Below are 17220 nucleotides of genomic sequence, written 5' to 3'. Positions count from 1 at the left end.
CATATTAATTTTGTAGTTGAGAGTACTGACATACAGCATAAACACATAATTCCGAGAGCATGAACAGCTCCGAGTAGAAAGTCAGTAATTACGACATGGTGTAAAGGCAGTAATATGCAACTAGTACTTATTTACGGAGCCCTGCACATGACATGCAGGAAAAAAAATTTAAATCGTGCGCACTACTTACTAATTCGTTGCCTTAATTTACTAAATCGTGCGCACGATTTAGCCTACTATTCTTTTCCTGCATGTCATGTCGCTCCATACTTATTTTTTAGCTACTTGTATGTTAGTCAAAATAAAAAAGTAACAGTAGGCCTACCTATATATAGCCTATATTCAGGATATCCTTTGTCTAAAAAGTTACTAGTAACTAATTTACTATTTTCTATCTAGTCAAGTGTAATTAAATACTAGTCACTATTGGAATAAGTATGCTATCTAATAAATAAGAACTAGTACACATACAGTACACATATTGAGATAACCTTACCCAGCAAGTTAGGTTGTTATATTTAACCCTGCATAATGGGTTGATTATAGGCTACTGCCTCATTACCGGATTGTTACTCCCGTTACGTCAGTTATTAAATTGATGAAGAAACAGCGCCCTCTATGCTTCATCTCACTTCCATACAGGTACCCATCATCACCATAGCACACAGCAGTGGTTATGAAACGGAGGCAGTGTAAATCCTGCACGTTATAACAAATCTTTCCTGCGGCGAATGGGTATTGACAGTTTTTGCAGTTTGGACGGTTCTGATCCGTTCTGGGTGAGTAAATAAACAGTTCTACCGTCATGAACTATGTGTTACCAGCGATGTTGTTTTCAACAGATTGCCGAGGTTCACCCGGTTTGAGTTTCACAGCATGAGACACTGGTTCGGTCTCAAAACATAGCGAGCTGTCTACCTAGACAGCATTTTTGGGGCGTCATTGGCGCATTTGAACGATCGTTTCGAGGGTCGGATAATTTCCAGGCCTCAAATGCGCTCGTGAAAAGTTTACTTCGGTTTAAATACGCCTATAACGCCGAATAATGCTGTCAAGGTAGGCAGCTCACTGGGTTATGAGACACAGCCACTGTAGCTAAGCTAACCGGTTAGCCACACAGCAAAGTACCATATGCAAAACCCTCTGCGGACTTATATTCTGTACTAGCGTTGATATTTCTCTATGACAGTCTAACCGTCGCATATAAGAGCGATTTATAACACTGACACCTGCTCAGTGTGTGTCTTTATCACCGTGTGAAGCTTAAGAGTTAACTTGTCACTGCTCTAACTTGTTTTTGTTTAGCTAATTCCTTTCATACCAGACAGTATCCTTTTTAACTAGAGAACATATGTAATTATTTGTCATATTTAGAAAGAATTAAGCTTTATTTATTTGTGTTCCAGTTTGTGGAAGGTCTGTGGATTAACAGTATTAATTGAAGCCTGACAGGTTTAGACAGTCAATTTGCCCTTCAGGATCAGAGGGCCAAAACATTGAATTATAAATCACTCTGACAGATAACATGCATACCAAGAAAGTGTGTAGCTTCTCTTGAAATGCTCTCAGCTGTTATGTTTACGTAGTTAGTCCTTTGTTTGCTCAAGGATATAATGCAATGAAAGATTATCATTTGTAGTCAAGTCATCTTCATTTATATAACGCTTTTCTCAATACAGCTTCACAGTGATAATAGGAAAATCAATGGACAGAGATTGTTTTGGCTTTACAGCAGCTTGTTCTTGTTTATCCCAAAAGAATAATAATAAAGGAAATATAATTAAATTTTTTACATAAGTAAATTAAAGAATTTTGGAAACAAATGATCACACGACCATATTATGACATTATTTTAATGGCAAGTCAGCACATTTGAACTGTTAAAATGTTTTGCTTTTTTTTTTTTTTCTTCGTACAGTTCTTCTCCTCATTTTATTCATTTAGTAAGTTCAGCATTTTTTTTTTTTTACAATAATTATATAATAGTACAACTAATACTGCTATGACATTTAAACCATTTACAATTTAAATAATATATTCTAATTATTATTTTGTTATAAATTTTTCACGTTTTTCTTGTCATTGTACTGGGATTTTTGTTTTGTTTTTCCCTTCTTATTAATTCATTAAACTTAACGATCTTTTTTATGCTGGAATTTAAAAAAGTGCAACAAATATAGCCACGACATTAACACAATATACAATAAAAAAATATAATTTTTAAATTATTTTTTTAAATTTTTATGTTTTTTTTAGTTTTTTTTTTTATAAAGTACTAGGAATTTTAGGGGAAATGTGTTCAGTTCTCATTATAATGTTATGTAGCTTTTTTGTTATACTTACTGGAATATCTTTGGTATAATTCAGTAGTTTCAAATATATTATCATTAACATGAACAGCTTGTTACAGTCATGTTAATTTGATGTGAAATAAGATTCACAAGATTGTTGTCATTACAAATAAAAAATGATGGCAAGGCTGTTCAAATGCACTTAGTTCAATAGCTCAAATGTCAAGAAAATCACATTTCATGTCCTGTTCTTGAGAATTTAGCAGAGTAGCCTTTTGTTTATTGATCTGTTATTCCTCCTCAGAGACAGGATTATGGGAAGAGGTTCTCCATGCAGAGAACAAGATTAGATTTTCTTTGTAAGAAAAGGTTCAGTTCATTTTTTTACGCATGTTTTAGATGTCACTACTTAAAGGAGACTTTTTGTCAAGAAGCTGAAGACTCTCTGCTCTGTTCTATTGCTTGACTTCAGTTCTCTAAAAGATCTGCTCAAGAGTTCTGGAGTGTTTGTTCCTTGCACACATCATTAGGTCTTTGTGTGCTTTTCCATTCGGCCAAAAGCTCTTTGTCTACTCCAGTTGTTACTTTGTTTCTAAGTTTCATCCAAAGGATCTCCGAAGATGCAGAATAGAATGAAACCCCCCTTTATCCTCTCATGTTTTCAGGATTGGAACCGAACATGGCAAACACACAATCCAGACCTGACACCATGTTTCCAGAACACACTGCTGGTTTGGATACCCTGCCTCTACCTCTGGCTGTTTGCTCCATTCTACATCCTATACCTCAAAAGCCATGACCGTGGATACATATGCATGACCCATCTCAACAGAGCCAAAACAGTGAGTATTAACAAACAGGATTCCGGTACACACAGTAAACAACACGCTTTTTATCTAGCAGCGTGCTTTGTAAAGGAGTTTCCTGATAAATCTACCAAGGTCAACAGCTGTTTCAAGGTCATGTGACTCTCCTCCAACAGGTTATCGGGTTTACCCTATGGCTTATCTGCTGGGCAGATGTTTTCTACTCTTTCTGGGAAAGAAGCCGTGGGGCTACAGTAGCCCCAGTCTACCTAGTCAGCCCCACAATGCTTGGCATTACAATGGTGAGACCTGTTATTATTTTTTATTTTTCACAAAAGGAATTGTTGAATTAAACTACTTTGCTTGTAATTTACTCTTTTCTTTACATTTATTTCATATTCAAATGACATGAATTTGTTCCTTTTTCCTTGCCTCAAGGAAAGGGAAACAAGTTAAGCAAACGCGCTCTGAAGTCATATTTTTATAGTTTAAAGAAAATTGTCCATTCAAGTACTTTTATTAGCCTGATGTTTACAAAATTGAAGCGTTTTGTAATTTAATGTGTTTTTATGTTTTAGTTGCTGGCTACATTCTTGATCCAGTACGAGCGGATGAAGGGGGTCCAGTCCTCAGGAGTGATGCTCAATTTTTGGCTGATCGCCATAGTGTGCGCTACGGTCACCTTTCGCTCCAAGATCCTGCTTGCGTTGAATGAAGTAAATATTGCTTTTGTGTTAAAACTGACAGTTTCTGCAGTCAACCCACATTCATACGTGATTTTAAATCAGATAAATTTTTTTGTTTGTTCTGAGAAAAAATTAACCTGAACAGTCAGATCAGATTTTAAGTAGTTTTTTTGTCATTCAGAATGTGTTGCGTATGTAATGTCACACAACACATTTGGTTCATTCTATCCTCATAAATTTTCTCATATTTCCTCATGTGATGTTCACTATGTCAGAATTTGTGCATGAGTGAATGAATCAGCAGTTTTAGATGCAGTATATTCACAAATGTGTCAAATGTCTCTGTCACTCATGATCTCTCATGTCATGTGCCATGTGGGTTCTGCACCGCAGCACAGGCCAAATTTCCTGTCTCTTCCCACACTGACAGCTACTTTTCAGTTTCTGTAGAAGAAAGTCTCTCAGTATTATGTTGACTGTTACATCATTACTAATATAGCAACCAATACATAATTATTGATACACAGGATATTGAATAAACTGGATAAACAGATCATAGTTCATCATTTGTAAACTGATAGTCAGTGCTAAAGTACCGATTTAAAAACCAAATCAGATTTGTCTGTAATGTGAGCAAAGCCTTAAAGTGTTGTTTGATCCAACTATCTTTTTTTTCAGCCTGCCAGTGTGGATGTGTTCAAATATACCACCTTTTACATATATTACACCATGCTGCTCATCTCTCTGATCCTGGCCTGCTTTTCCGACCAGACTCCGCTCTTTTCACAGGCTGTCAAAGACTCGGTTTGTGAACTTTACTTAATGAATGTAAAGGCATGCTTTATTATATGGATGTTGAATAGATGGCCAATACTGTGAATGTTTGTGTACAGAATCCATGTCCAGAGTTGGGAGCTTCATTCCTGTCCAAAATCACTTTCTGGTGGATCACAGGGTAAATAAATAAAAATAATAATAAATAAATTACTGCGCTACTACCTAGTGGTTAGTGCATTGCCTCCGACACATTGAGTTATCTAGAAGTTGTAGTCTGACTCATGTAATTTCTTGATCTCTTATGTCCCATAATTTTCTTATTATCTATATCAGAAAAAGTGTTTTATCTGAGTTCACTTTTTCTTTCATTTTACTAATGTTTTAAGCTCGTATTCAGACTGGATGTTGTTTCTTGATAGTTAATGCATGTCCCTAACTTTTGCTCACAGATTGATGGTGAAAGGTTATAAAAGGCCTCTGGAGGAGAAGGATCTGTGGTCACTCAATGTGGAGGATAAATCTCAGAGAGTGGTGCCACAGCTAGTGCGGCGCTGGGACCAAGAATGCAATAAGGTCAAAAGGTTAGACTTGAGGAGTTTTTCTAAGGAGGTGCATAGGTATTTTTTTAAATGAAGTCTGTTGTTTTGCTACTCAAATGACTAATCCTCTGGTTGGGTTATGGTTTTTGTGTTAGGCCAGTAGATAAGACACTCTACTCCCCAAAACGAGCAGCAAAGGGAGAAAAGAAAGATGGACAACCAATAGAAGAGTCAGAGATTTTGCTTGCAAAAACCCTTCAGAAAACTGGCGATCCGTCTCTCTTCTGTGCACTCTGCCGAACCTTTGGACCATACTTTCTTATCAGCTCTCTTTATAAGATTATCCATGACATCCTGATGTTTGTTGGACCAGAGATTCTCAGGTATGAATCTACAACATAAAAATGAGCTATTTATGTTTTCCAGGTGTAATTATTCCCATCTGTGCTGTGTTCAGGAACAATAGTACTCTGCAGGGGAAAGTGCAAGCTTTCCCCCTGCGTTTTCACAGTCATGTGGTTAGAAGCTACTTTAACTCTGTGGGAACGCCACACTGTCATAACAACAGCTGTTGCTCTTAAAAAGAGCTCCAGTGAAGAGTTCGTTTTGGCATGCTGGAAGTCGTGCCATCAAATTGTGCATTGGACCATGTTAAATCCTCATGCCTTTAACCAGTTTGCTCACTTTCCTTTCACTTGAATGCAGAAGAACTGCATTCTGCTGCTACATGAAACAGGATTAACGTATCAATTTATTCTCACATTAGTTTGGTCTTTTATATCCTAGGCTGCTGATCCAGTTTGTGAATGATTCAAGTGCCCCCACTTGGCTTGGCTACTTCTACACCACCTTGCTGTTTGTTTGTACCTGTGTGCAAACCCTCATTCTGCAGAAATATTTTCACGTTTGCTTTGTGACTGGCATGAGGTTACGTACGGCCATCGTTGGTGCCGTATATAGGAAAGTAAGTGGACTTTTGATTGATAAAATGTGTATAACATGGTGTAATAAGGTGTTTGTGGACATTTAGAGAGTATTTGTTACTTTCTTTACATTTAGAGCAATAAACTTTGAATAATGCATTGTCCAATGTGAATGTGTCATACTTTAACTCCCAGAACAAAAAACATTTTATTTATTGAAATTATTTTTTTAATACAATACAGAATCTCACTTTTAAATTGCATATACACTGCAGTTCAGAAGTTTAGGGTTGGCAAGATTTTTTTTAAATTAAATGTTTTTGAAATAAGTTTCTTATGCTCACAAAGGCTTCATTTATTTAAACAAAAATACGGGGAAAACAATAATATTATTAAAAGCTATTTTCTATTGTAATATATTTTAAAATGTAATTTATTCCTTTGATGCAAAGCTGAATTTTCAGCATCATTACTTCCGTCTTCAGTGTCGCATGATCCTTCAGAAATCATTCTAATATGCCGATTTGATGCTCAAGAAACATTTATCATTATTATCAATGTTGAAAACATTTGTGCTGCTTAATATTTTTGTGGATGATTTTTTGGTAAACAAGAAAATACAAAACAGCATCTATTTGAATTTGTTTGAGCGAAATATATTTTTTATAACACTATAAATGTATTAATTAGTAATAAGTAATAAAAAAAAATCTTACTGACTTCACACTTTTGAATGGTAGTGTAGAATTATAATGTTTCCCTTGATTTTGTCTAGGCCTTGGTTATTACCAATGCTGCCCGTCGAACATCTACTGTGGGAGAGATTGTGAATCTGATGTCTGTAGATGCACAGCGGTTTATGGACCTCATCACGTATATCAACATGATTTGGTCGGCACCTTTGCAGGTTATCCTGGCCCTCTACTTCCTGTGGCAGGTATGTGTCCAAACAAAGGGTCTTGCCTTGTTTAATTTGTGTGCTCGTTTCATTATACATCACTAATACCTGTTTTTTTACTCTCTTGTTATCAGAATCTGGGTCCTTCTGTGCTTGCTGGAGTTGCTGTGATGGTGCTGATGGTTCCCATAAATGCAGTCATTGCCATGAAAACTAAAACCTATCAGGTTTTTAACCTCTTTTCCTGCCCGACAGGTTTATTTGCTTCAATTTCATTAATCAGATCATCATTGTTTAATCTGACACGCTCGCTCACAGGTTGCCCAAATGAAAAGCAAAGACAATAGGATCAAGCTTATGAACGAGGTGCTAAATGGCATTAAAGTGCTTAAACTCTACGCATGGGAACTGGCGTTCAAAGATAAAGTGTCTGCCATCCGAGAGAGTGAATTGCAGGTGCTCAAGAAGACTGCTTACCTTGGTGCCGTGTCCACCTTTACTTGGGTCTGCGCACCATTTTTGGTAGGTGGTGCCTTTGAGTGCATCATTTGATTACAGCTCTAATCTTACATGGGCTCTTTTGTTATGCCCATTGTTTTTGTTGCTACCTCATGGTTGTGGAGACATTCACTCATGTGATCTTGTTTCTTTCACAAAGGTTGCCCTCTCCACGTTTGCAGTATATGTGTTAGTGGATGAACATAATATTCTGGATGCGCAAAAGGCGTTTGTTTCTCTGGCTCTGTTCAACATCCTGCGCTTCCCTCTAAATATGTTACCCATGGTCATCAGCAGCATGGTGCAGGTATTACTGTCTTTCTCTTTTTTTCTCTTTCTCTCTCTCTCTCTCTCTCTCTCTTTTTTTTTTTTTTTTTTAAGCTGCTTGTAAACTTCATAATAAGAATATGGTTTATGTTATGAGAGCTCAAAAGGTTTTGGACCCAGAGCATCTTCTCAAGCAAGATGAATGTTAATACGGTGATCCAGGAAATCATTGTCTCCCTAATTTTGATTTATGACTGAGAAATCTATTGCCTCCTTAGGCCAGTGTGTCTATGAAACGTCTGCGTGTGTTTCTGTCCCATGAGGAGTTGGATGAAGACAGTGTGGAGCGGCCAGCCATCACTGGATGTAAGTCCAGTGATTCACAAGCAGTTCAAATTTACAATAAAACCAATGTGCCGTGTTCAGCATCTGTTTTAGGATGCCGTGCTTGTTTGACTCAAAGCTCTGCAGTCCCAAAGCAGTTTCCACAGACAGAAGAAAAGTATTGTATGAGAGAGTAACACAGCTGTTCATTGAATCTGTGGGTTTAAAGTCAAAGTATCAAAGTGTTTTGATGTTCACTTAAGAGACTTCATTGTTGTTTCCTGCTCATTCAGCTCCTGACTGCATCAGGATTGTGGACGGAGCTTTCAGCTGGTCTAAAGACGACCCTCCTACTTTGAAGAGGTAACATCATTTTGCAAGTACTAGATGATACAATGAATAGCAATTTTATAGAGTACTAGGGATGGGAATTGTATGGAATTTTAAGATCCTGCTTCAAATGAACGATTCCATGAACAATTATTTTATTACTTTCGCAGAAGCACCACCCTCCCTCAACACTTAGTCCTAACTAAACAAATACAATATTTTTTGATAACATTTTAATGTTTCTCACTTTTGTTTGAAGTACGATTTATTACAATAAAGAACCATTCACATAACCATGTCATGAAATTCATTTGATTTTTTTTTTTTTTTTTTTTTTTTTTTTTTTATTTGTTTCTCAATTCCCAGCCCTATATAGTACTCTACACAAATGTAGTTATACTATATTCAATGCATCAAAATGACTTTTAGCATTGACTTGAATATTGCGGTTACATAGAGCAGAACCAGTGAAACGGGCTACTGACGACATGACAGGCAAGTACATGTGCATGAACTCCGATACAGGAGAGCGTCAATCGCCAGAAGAAATGTAATCTGGTGAATCTCCATTGATATTAATGAGAAGGATGATGAAATTTGGGTTGCCGAATTCCTTTTAATCTTAGCTTGATTTCTACCGCATCTACTTCAAATCATGCATTAAACCATGTAATTTGTCTTGCATCATTGTTCACTGTAAATTCAGTTGTTAATATCAGTACACTCTAAAGGATTTGCCCATAATCTTCAATCAACAATGAAGTGAAAAAAGAAATACTAATGAGTGAATAAATGAATGAATGAATGAATGAAACGCCTTTATAACTTTTTGACACAATGCCACCTGTGTCCACATGGTGTTTGAACTGTTCGTCAGCATGTTTCTCTCTCTCTTCAGGATTAATCTGTGTATCCCTGAGGGGGCTCTCGTTGCTGTGGTAGGGCATGTGGGTTCGGGGAAATCCTCTCTGCTTTCAGCTTTGCTGGGGGAGATGCAGAAGCAAGAAGGAAATGTGTCAATCAAGGTAAAGACACAAGCTACATTGTATTTTTTTTTTTTAATAGTAAGACTGCCTGAAATGGTTTTGAAAAATGTGAAATGTGAAAACAGTGTCTCTTTGAATTGAGTGCCATGTTATATTTAAGTTTAATAGAATATACACTGGGGCTCAGACCACTAGGAAAAATGCTTCTATTTTGCATTATTAATGCGTTAATAAATATGAATTTCATATTTTATTATGTATTACATTTAATTTACTATATATTAAATATGTTAATAGTTTTATATTAAAATATTATCATTAAATATTTCATAATATTTTATTACATCAATACATTAAATTAGCTTCATAAGAATGTAATGAAACTTGAACTTTATAATGTCTTTGATTTCTTCCCCTTTAATGACAGCAGCACTTGAGCTGCATGAACTCCACATGATTTGAAAATAATCCAAAAAGCATCTTGTGCTTCAATGGAAGCAAGAACATCTGACCATCACATGATCAATATCCCAAATATACTTATTTGATTTAGAATGGTGCAGAATCTGAAATGCTTGACATTGTATGTCATAACCTTTCTTTGTTTTGATTTCTTGAAGACAATTTCAAGATATTTAAGGTTTAAATAAAAGATGTCACATTTTCAAATTGGTCCAAGACTTTTGGTCCCCACTGTGTATTTGGATAACTGTAATAATGGGATAATAAAGAGATACATTGAGTGTCTGACTGTTTTTCAGGGCTCTGTGGCTTACGTGCCTCAGCAAGCATGGATCCAGAACGCCACCCTCAAAGACAACATCTTGTTTGGTCGTGAAAGCAAAGACAGCTGGTACCAGAAAGTGGTGGAGGCCTGTGCTCTCCTACCAGACCTGGAGATCCTACCTGGAGGAGACTCGACGGAGATTGGGGAGAAGGTAAACATAGATTTTAGAATGATTCTTATGCTTTCTCTCATACAAATACCCACAAGCTTCTCGTTATTATTCCTATCTACAGTCAACCCAAAAATTATTCAGATGTTTTTGATATTTTTGGTATATTTTTACTAGTGGGTGCAGGACACTATAGTTCATTTATGTAAGTGAAGTTAGCAAAATAAAGTAAACTGTGACATATTATACCCAAAAATTCTTCATACAGTGGACTGCCAGTAAAATTGATAAAAATTTGGAACCAAAAAAATTATTCAGACACTTTGACCTGACCATGTTTTGCTTAAGTGTTATCTGACATAATTAAGATTAATTTTTTCTGACACAGTTTAACTCTGAGATCTTGTCATATTTTATTACCATTTTTTTAAACTATATTGAATAAACTGAGATAATGTGTGAAATGTTCAAGGTGTCTGAATAAATTTTGGTTTGACTGTATATTCTAAAGGTTTTTATAGACCTTATGCGCCAGAGAAATGCAGTAATCTTTAGAATTTTGTCTTTGAGCTTCCCTTTTTGCGATAGCTCTGTATATTTCTATGGCATCGCTGTCGAAGAGTAATCAGCTGGAGAAGTGGATTTACTAATTGTACAGTTAACAAAAGTTATCATGAGCATTGTAATGTTTAAAGGAGATATCGTAACAAATGTCCGTAGACAATTTCAGCAGATTTTAAAACGACCGGTTCATTCATAAATCCATAAGATCCTACCTTCATCCTGTGGAAATACAAACCGGAAGACAGAACACAACGAGCGCCATGCTGAAAATGGGTGGGTCTACATGAGGTCTCTAAAGGGGTTTGTTTTTATGTCATTTGCCTGGTTTATATAACATTTTATCCTTAAAAACAGTTTTTTTTTTCCTGGCTTTTGACAGCATGTCAGCAAAATGAAACAATTTTGAAACTGGCTTTATTCAATGTTTAGAGTTTTGTTCTGGAAATGTATGCAAATTTCTATATATTTATTTAAATAATGCATCATTTGCATATTTAAACAGAACATTTCAGAAAACTTGTAATACAAAACAATTGTGTCAATGTACTGTGATTAAAGAATGGGGAATTTTTTACCCTATTCACCTCTGGTGTCTTTATTTAAATATATAATAACAGGTAATTGGGTTAATCGTGTGACATTGTAATCTTAGGGCGTGAATCTGTCTGGAGGTCAGAAACAGCGGGTGAGTGTGGCCAGGGCTGTGTACTGTAGCTGTGCTGTGTATCTGTTGGATGACCCGCTCTCCGCCGTGGACGCCCATGTAGGAAAACACATCTTTGAGAAGGTCATCGGACCTCAGGGCTTGCTACAGGGCAGAGTAAGGCCATTTCCCATATATTATCTAAATATGTATACATCTCTTATAGACATTTCACATCACGCATGGTGTTTCTTCAGACTCGGGTTCTGGTGACCCATGGACTGAGCTTCCTGCCCCAGGCTGACCTGATCCTGGTGATGGTGGATGGAGAAATCACAGAGATGGGCTCTTACACCGAGCTGCTGGACAGACAGGGCGCCTTCGCTGAGTTCCTGCATACCTACTCCAACACAGAGCAGGAGGAGGAGGAGGAGTCAGTGGGAGGTGAGGCTGGCCTCCTCATGTCTGGACTTCTTTCATGCATCTGTCCTTTTACAAAGCCGTTGCCTCTGAATGATTACTATTGTTCACATTGCATGTGATCTTTTTTTTTTGCCCCAAGTTATCCACATCTAGAGAAAAATCTCTTTTTGTTTGTCTATATGTCTTCATCTCCATGTTTTCCTATTTTTTTGTGTCCCCTCTGTTGGCTCTTCAGAAGAGGGAGGGGAGGCAGAGGACGAAAAAGGGAAATCTGAAGGTTTGAGGGTGTAATTGGTCCCCAGGCCATATAAATTGAATAGGTCTGCATGTACTGCATGACAGAGTAGGGTTTATTATGCTGGTCTGAGGCCTGAAATACTTAAAGTGCAAAATGAGTTAGATTCTTTAGTACTTTCCCACGTCATTGCCATTGGACTATAGCTCACAACCCTAAATTTACCTGTTACACATTCTTGCACTGTGCTCCATTTTGATGGAGTAAGTGGTACTCCTTTTCACAGTAATATAATTTGATCGCATATCTACTTGAGAGCCGAACAATGAGGCAACTGACTAGTTGTTACTAATATGCACACAACATAAATGTGATTTAATGAGAACTTTTGAGAACATACACTATCATTCAAATGTTTGTGGCTGGTAAGATTTTTTTTTTTTTTAAAGAAGAATCTTATACTTGCCAAGGCTGCATTTATTTGAGCAAAAATAAAGTAAAAACCCTAATATTTTGAAATTTTATTAGAATTTAAAATAAATGTTTTCTATTTTTAATATATTTTGGCAAAGCTGAATTTACATCCTTCAGAAATCAGTCTAATACGCTGATTTGGTGCTCAAGAAACATTTCTTATTATCAATGTTGAAAACGGTTGTGCTGCTTAATATTTTTGTGGAAACTTTCAGGATTTTTTTTGTTGAATAGAAATAGAAATATTTTGTAATTCTTTACTGTCACTTTTTATCATTTTAATGTGTCCTTGCTGAATAAAAGTAATAATTTCTTTATAATCTTACTGACCCCATACATTTGAACATTTATACATTTGCATTTTAACATCAAAAGTCATTTAATTCAACGTCTTTATGCCATCACAGGCTGCTTTTAATGAAATGGTCTAAAGTAATTTAAATATATAAAATACAAAGTATATAAAGCCTCGTTTCTACGGAAATTCCCCAGAACAATTCGTCCCAGGAACATTTTTTCCTGGGAACTTTTTTCCCCCCCAGACCTGTTGCTGTCTGCGTTTCCATAGCGGTTTAAAGTACTGTGAAGATTAGTCTGGTGACGTAGGACTGCACACAACTTTCCAGTTCCTGCTGGATTTAGTCCTCCGCATATATTTAGCTTAATAAAGCCTGAACCTCGTCGTCGGTTCATCAGTCGTATTTTTAAACTTCAATGTTGATTCGAATAGCAAACAACTCTTACTGCATGCACCGCATCAGGCTTTTAAAAATAGTGGTTGAAATAAAATGCTACGTGCAGTTAACCAATCAAAATGCTGCGTGAACTCAACCAATCAGCATGTTCTGCGCCCAAGTCCCACCCCCGAAAGTTCCTGAACTTTGAAAAAGTACTACCTCGCGCGCAGGTACTTTTTGAGGGGAGAATTTTTACCCAGAACTTTATTTAGACCCTGGTTCCTGCAGTCGAAACGCACCAAGTACACCAAGGTTCCTGGGGAAAGTTCCTGCGGTGGAAACGGGGCTTAAGTTATTACAGTTCTTTAAAATTCACTAATTAAAATAGCATTAATTTGACACATGATTATTGTAAATAAGATCATTTCATTTCAGACACACAGGGAAAGGTCTTTGTAGTGTGTGTAGGACATTTACATTCATCACTCTCTGCTAGAATGGAGCACTGTGAATGGGCTTCAACCTTTGACCTTCACCAGTCTTGTCACTGTGGCAGTTCTCCATATGTCTGAGATGCTGGGAACTGTTATAGCACAGCCTGCTGGTGATTCTTCTAACCATAACCAACACCTCTGAGCCTATAAACATTGCTTTAGTGTTTGTGGTGTTGTCTCTCATTTCATCTGGCCTTAGAGGTGTGGTTGCTTAGAAGCAAATTATTAATTGGCCTTTTACTGCTATTTTAAATGTAGATGTTTGTACTCAAGGGCAGACCGATGCTTTAGTCGCTGCTTGATTACAAAAAATGTTGAAAAAAAAATGTGTTGTTTGTTGCATAGGTGCTTTTGAATGACATGACACACATAATAGTGAGAAAGGTTGAATGGTGTTAGAATGGAGTCAGTGGTGTAAGTATGGACATGGAATGGCATGTAATTCTAATGTAATTCTATCTGATTTAGTCAATATTTTCTCATCCACAGATTCAGTCCCACGGAAAGGACTCGAGAATGGGGGGCCTGCTGCCCTGTTGGGGTAAGGGATCCCTGATGTCTTTTCTAATTCATTTCTTTGTTCAGCGGCGAGTCATGATTTGTGAGCTACATTCTGTATATGTCTTTTGAAGTCATATGGCAGCTTAGTGTGGAAACAGTGTGAAATGTAACTGGTTATTTACTGGTAATTTCCTCCTGCGTGAGAACCATGAGTCACTGAATCGGTCGTTGCTACATTTCTCATGAATTCCAAATGCTGTCCATCAGAACGAAAACCAAGAAGAAACCATGTAAACCCAGTGCATCAGATATGCGCACTCACTCGTTTGTGTTAGATACTAAAATGTCATGTTACGGTGGATTAGGACACCGTATAATATGTAACAACCATTTAACATTTAAATCATGTAGTAATAATATTTTGACATTATTGACTAACCTGGTGTTTTGTCCTGTAGGGAGAGTCAGAACGCTCTTAATGCAGCAGGCACAGGTAAAATACAGAAGACTGAACCTAATGATGCTGCTGACGCAAAGAAGACCAAATCTGCAGAATCTGCCCGACTGACCGAGGCAGACAAGGCCAACACTGGCAGGGTATGACTCAGCCCTCTCTATATCAGGATGTGAGAGCATGATTCCCTGAGGACATGTTGTTTGTTCTTGATTATGTTCTATAGTTTCTCTCAAAATCATGTCTAGGCTTAATTTGTGTCCCTTGAACTGACTGGTTCCGTTTGATTCTGAGATTTCGTGAATGATGTTTGTTGTGCACTGCAGGTGAAGCTAACTGTGTTTTGGGAGTACATGAAGGCTATCGGCTTGCCCCTCTCCGTCTTCAGTATCTTTCTGTTCTTCTGTCATCATCTGTCCTCTCTGGGCTCAAACTACTGGCTCAGTCTCTGGACAGATGACCCTGTTATCAACAACACCCAGCCCAACAGAGAGATGCGCTTAGGGGTGTACGGAGCCCTGGGACTCTCACAAGGTGATTTTAAAAGAACTCACATTCAGTTGGTTGTGTATGATTTGCATAAATTTGCATTTTAAATTCATGAATGCTGTTGTTGACTACTTGTACTCAAGGTCAAGTGCATTACACAACTTTCTTAAAAGTTTTACCAAAGTAAAGCTTTTAGATGTAGTTATATAGATATATTCATACAGTGGTGTAGTCTAGTTTTTTGTAGTGAGTATACCGATTTTTTTTTTTTTTTTTCCCCTCCCAGCCTCATGTGCACCCATCCCAGAGTGACACCCTATAAGCACCGCCACACTTACTAATGCATGTATGCATCTGATCTAGGCTACATGTAATTGAGAGTATTCCGAAAGACTGCTTATGTGTGTGTTATCAACATGTCAATTTATTATAAGCAACACAAGACTTTAACAGCCAATGACATTGACAGCTGGAGAGACTCTGGACTGATTTTCTACAGTTTAGTGTCAATCACAATATAACTCAGCCAGTTAAGATCTACATTAGCCTTAGATGTTAAATGAATATGATGCCTGGAGCATAGGTTTTTTTCAGCTGGCAAGTTTCATTGCACATTTAAGAGTGCAAGTTGCAACTATTATTACACTCTAAAAACTGCTGGGTTAAAAACAACCCAAGTTGGGTTGAAAATGGACAAACTCAGCAACTGGGTTGTTTTGACCCAGTGGTTGGGTTAAACCACTTGCCCAACCAGCTGGGTAGTTTTATTTAACTCAACTATTGTGTAAAAATTGCTGTATTGCTTGCTTAAAATGAACCCAAAATATGTTGGAAATTAACATTTATTAATATTAATTATAATAATTAAAGAATGAACATTTATTAAATTGTTTATAAATAAATGTTCACCTTTTGATTATTATTGTTGCCTCTAGTAATTATGTGTCTGATTTTTGATTTCCAACCTGTTTTGGGTTCATTTTAAGCTATCCATATAGTAATTTTTTAACAATAGTTGGGTTAAATAAAACTACCCAGCAGGTTTGGCAAACATTTAAACCTAACTGCTGGGTTTGTCCATTTTCAACCCAACTTGGGTTGTTTTTAACCCAGCATTGTTTTAAAATACAGGAATGGAAAGATGAGGCTTATCAGTATGTCACAATATCACACTGTTTGGACTTTGTTTTCTGTTTTGCACCATTTCCTGCCAATCTGTCATCATAGTTATGCATTTCAATTCACTAACTTGCAGTTTGATTCGATATCAGTTATTTTGGATATACTGTATATCAGGTAGGCTACAGTAGCCTACATGGCAAATTTTCTCAAGAAAAAAAAAATCTCTCAACTAATGCTGTAAAATATAAATGGGAATCAGTAGGTACATTAATATTGAAGGTTAAAATGAACTGATTTGTATACAAACGTAAATTACACTCAAGGAAATTTTTATAATAATAAGGTAATAATATGCCTTCTAACTTTAAAATTATTTCTACTCCAATTCGTTTTTTGAAATATAGACATTTAAATGGTGGCTGTCAACTTGACGTATTTATTCAAACATGCATTATATAGGCTATTGAAGAACAATAAAATTGTAATTAATATGTTATATGGTGCATATATTTAGCTAAATGCTCCTCTCTAGAGTTCATTTTTCTAGCTGACTAACAAGTTTATGGTCACTGAATATGTGTGTTCTGCCTAAATGTGACGTTACGTGACATTGTTTACTGTTATTAACGTCTTTCCGCGGTTTAAACACTGATTAAGGGATTACACAAGACATGATACAGATTTCGTTAAGTTGTACTATCTTTTAACATACCTTAAGATGTTCATTCATGTTTATTTCGCGCTGTAACTGGTGTTAAAACGGAGGAGAGGATCAGTTCACGCGCGCTTCACGCTGCCACTTCTCTTGAACTACAGTGATCTCACTACACATTGAAGAGCGCCAAAGCAGTATTTGTTTTTTGGTTTTTTTATTTTGAAGTAAAATGGGCAGAATTTGAAATATGAGACTTTGTTTCATGTCA

General features: G+C 36.7%; 1 protein-coding gene across 2 annotated transcripts in view; it reads left to right on the top strand.

The window, feature by feature from the left end:
* Nucleotides 1-626: 626 nt before the first annotated feature.
* The window catches only part of abcc1 (ATP-binding cassette, sub-family C (CFTR/MRP), member 1), a 22650-nt gene continuing 6056 nt past the window's right edge, over nucleotides 627-17220 (top strand). The window contains exons 1-22 of one of the 2 annotated variants that reach the window (XM_051888049.1): nucleotides 627-779; nucleotides 2957-3133; nucleotides 3274-3399; nucleotides 3676-3813; nucleotides 4462-4587; nucleotides 4677-4738; nucleotides 5010-5141; nucleotides 5255-5482; nucleotides 5886-6063; nucleotides 6798-6959; nucleotides 7055-7147; nucleotides 7239-7442; nucleotides 7579-7725; nucleotides 7964-8051; nucleotides 8303-8372; nucleotides 9238-9364; nucleotides 10087-10263; nucleotides 11438-11605; nucleotides 11686-11872; nucleotides 14221-14272; nucleotides 14691-14829; nucleotides 15013-15220. In XM_051888049.1, coding sequence (XP_051744009.1) covers nucleotides 732-779; nucleotides 2957-3133; nucleotides 3274-3399; nucleotides 3676-3813; nucleotides 4462-4587; nucleotides 4677-4738; nucleotides 5010-5141; nucleotides 5255-5482; nucleotides 5886-6063; nucleotides 6798-6959; nucleotides 7055-7147; nucleotides 7239-7442; nucleotides 7579-7725; nucleotides 7964-8051; nucleotides 8303-8372; nucleotides 9238-9364; nucleotides 10087-10263; nucleotides 11438-11605; nucleotides 11686-11872; nucleotides 14221-14272; nucleotides 14691-14829; nucleotides 15013-15220 — 3037 coding nt within the window. In that variant the 5' untranslated portion in view covers nucleotides 627-731. Of the gene's footprint in view, nucleotides 780-2956; nucleotides 3134-3273; nucleotides 3400-3675; nucleotides 3814-4461; nucleotides 4588-4676; nucleotides 4739-5009; nucleotides 5142-5254; nucleotides 5483-5885; nucleotides 6064-6797; nucleotides 6960-7054; nucleotides 7148-7238; nucleotides 7443-7578; nucleotides 7726-7963; nucleotides 8052-8302; nucleotides 8373-8815; nucleotides 8835-9237; nucleotides 9365-10086; nucleotides 10264-11437; nucleotides 11606-11685; nucleotides 11873-14220; nucleotides 14273-14690; nucleotides 14830-15012; nucleotides 15221-17220 lie in introns of those variants that run through there. The other variant, XM_051888050.1, reaches the window with a different exon arrangement.

The sequence above is a fragment of the Ctenopharyngodon idella genome, chromosome 3 (genome assembly GCF_019924925.1).
Source record: "Ctenopharyngodon idella isolate HZGC_01 chromosome 3, HZGC01, whole genome shotgun sequence".
Lineage (NCBI taxonomy): Eukaryota > Metazoa > Chordata > Actinopteri > Cypriniformes > Xenocyprididae > Ctenopharyngodon > Ctenopharyngodon idella.
This window is presented reverse-complemented; position numbering and strand designations above follow the sequence as displayed.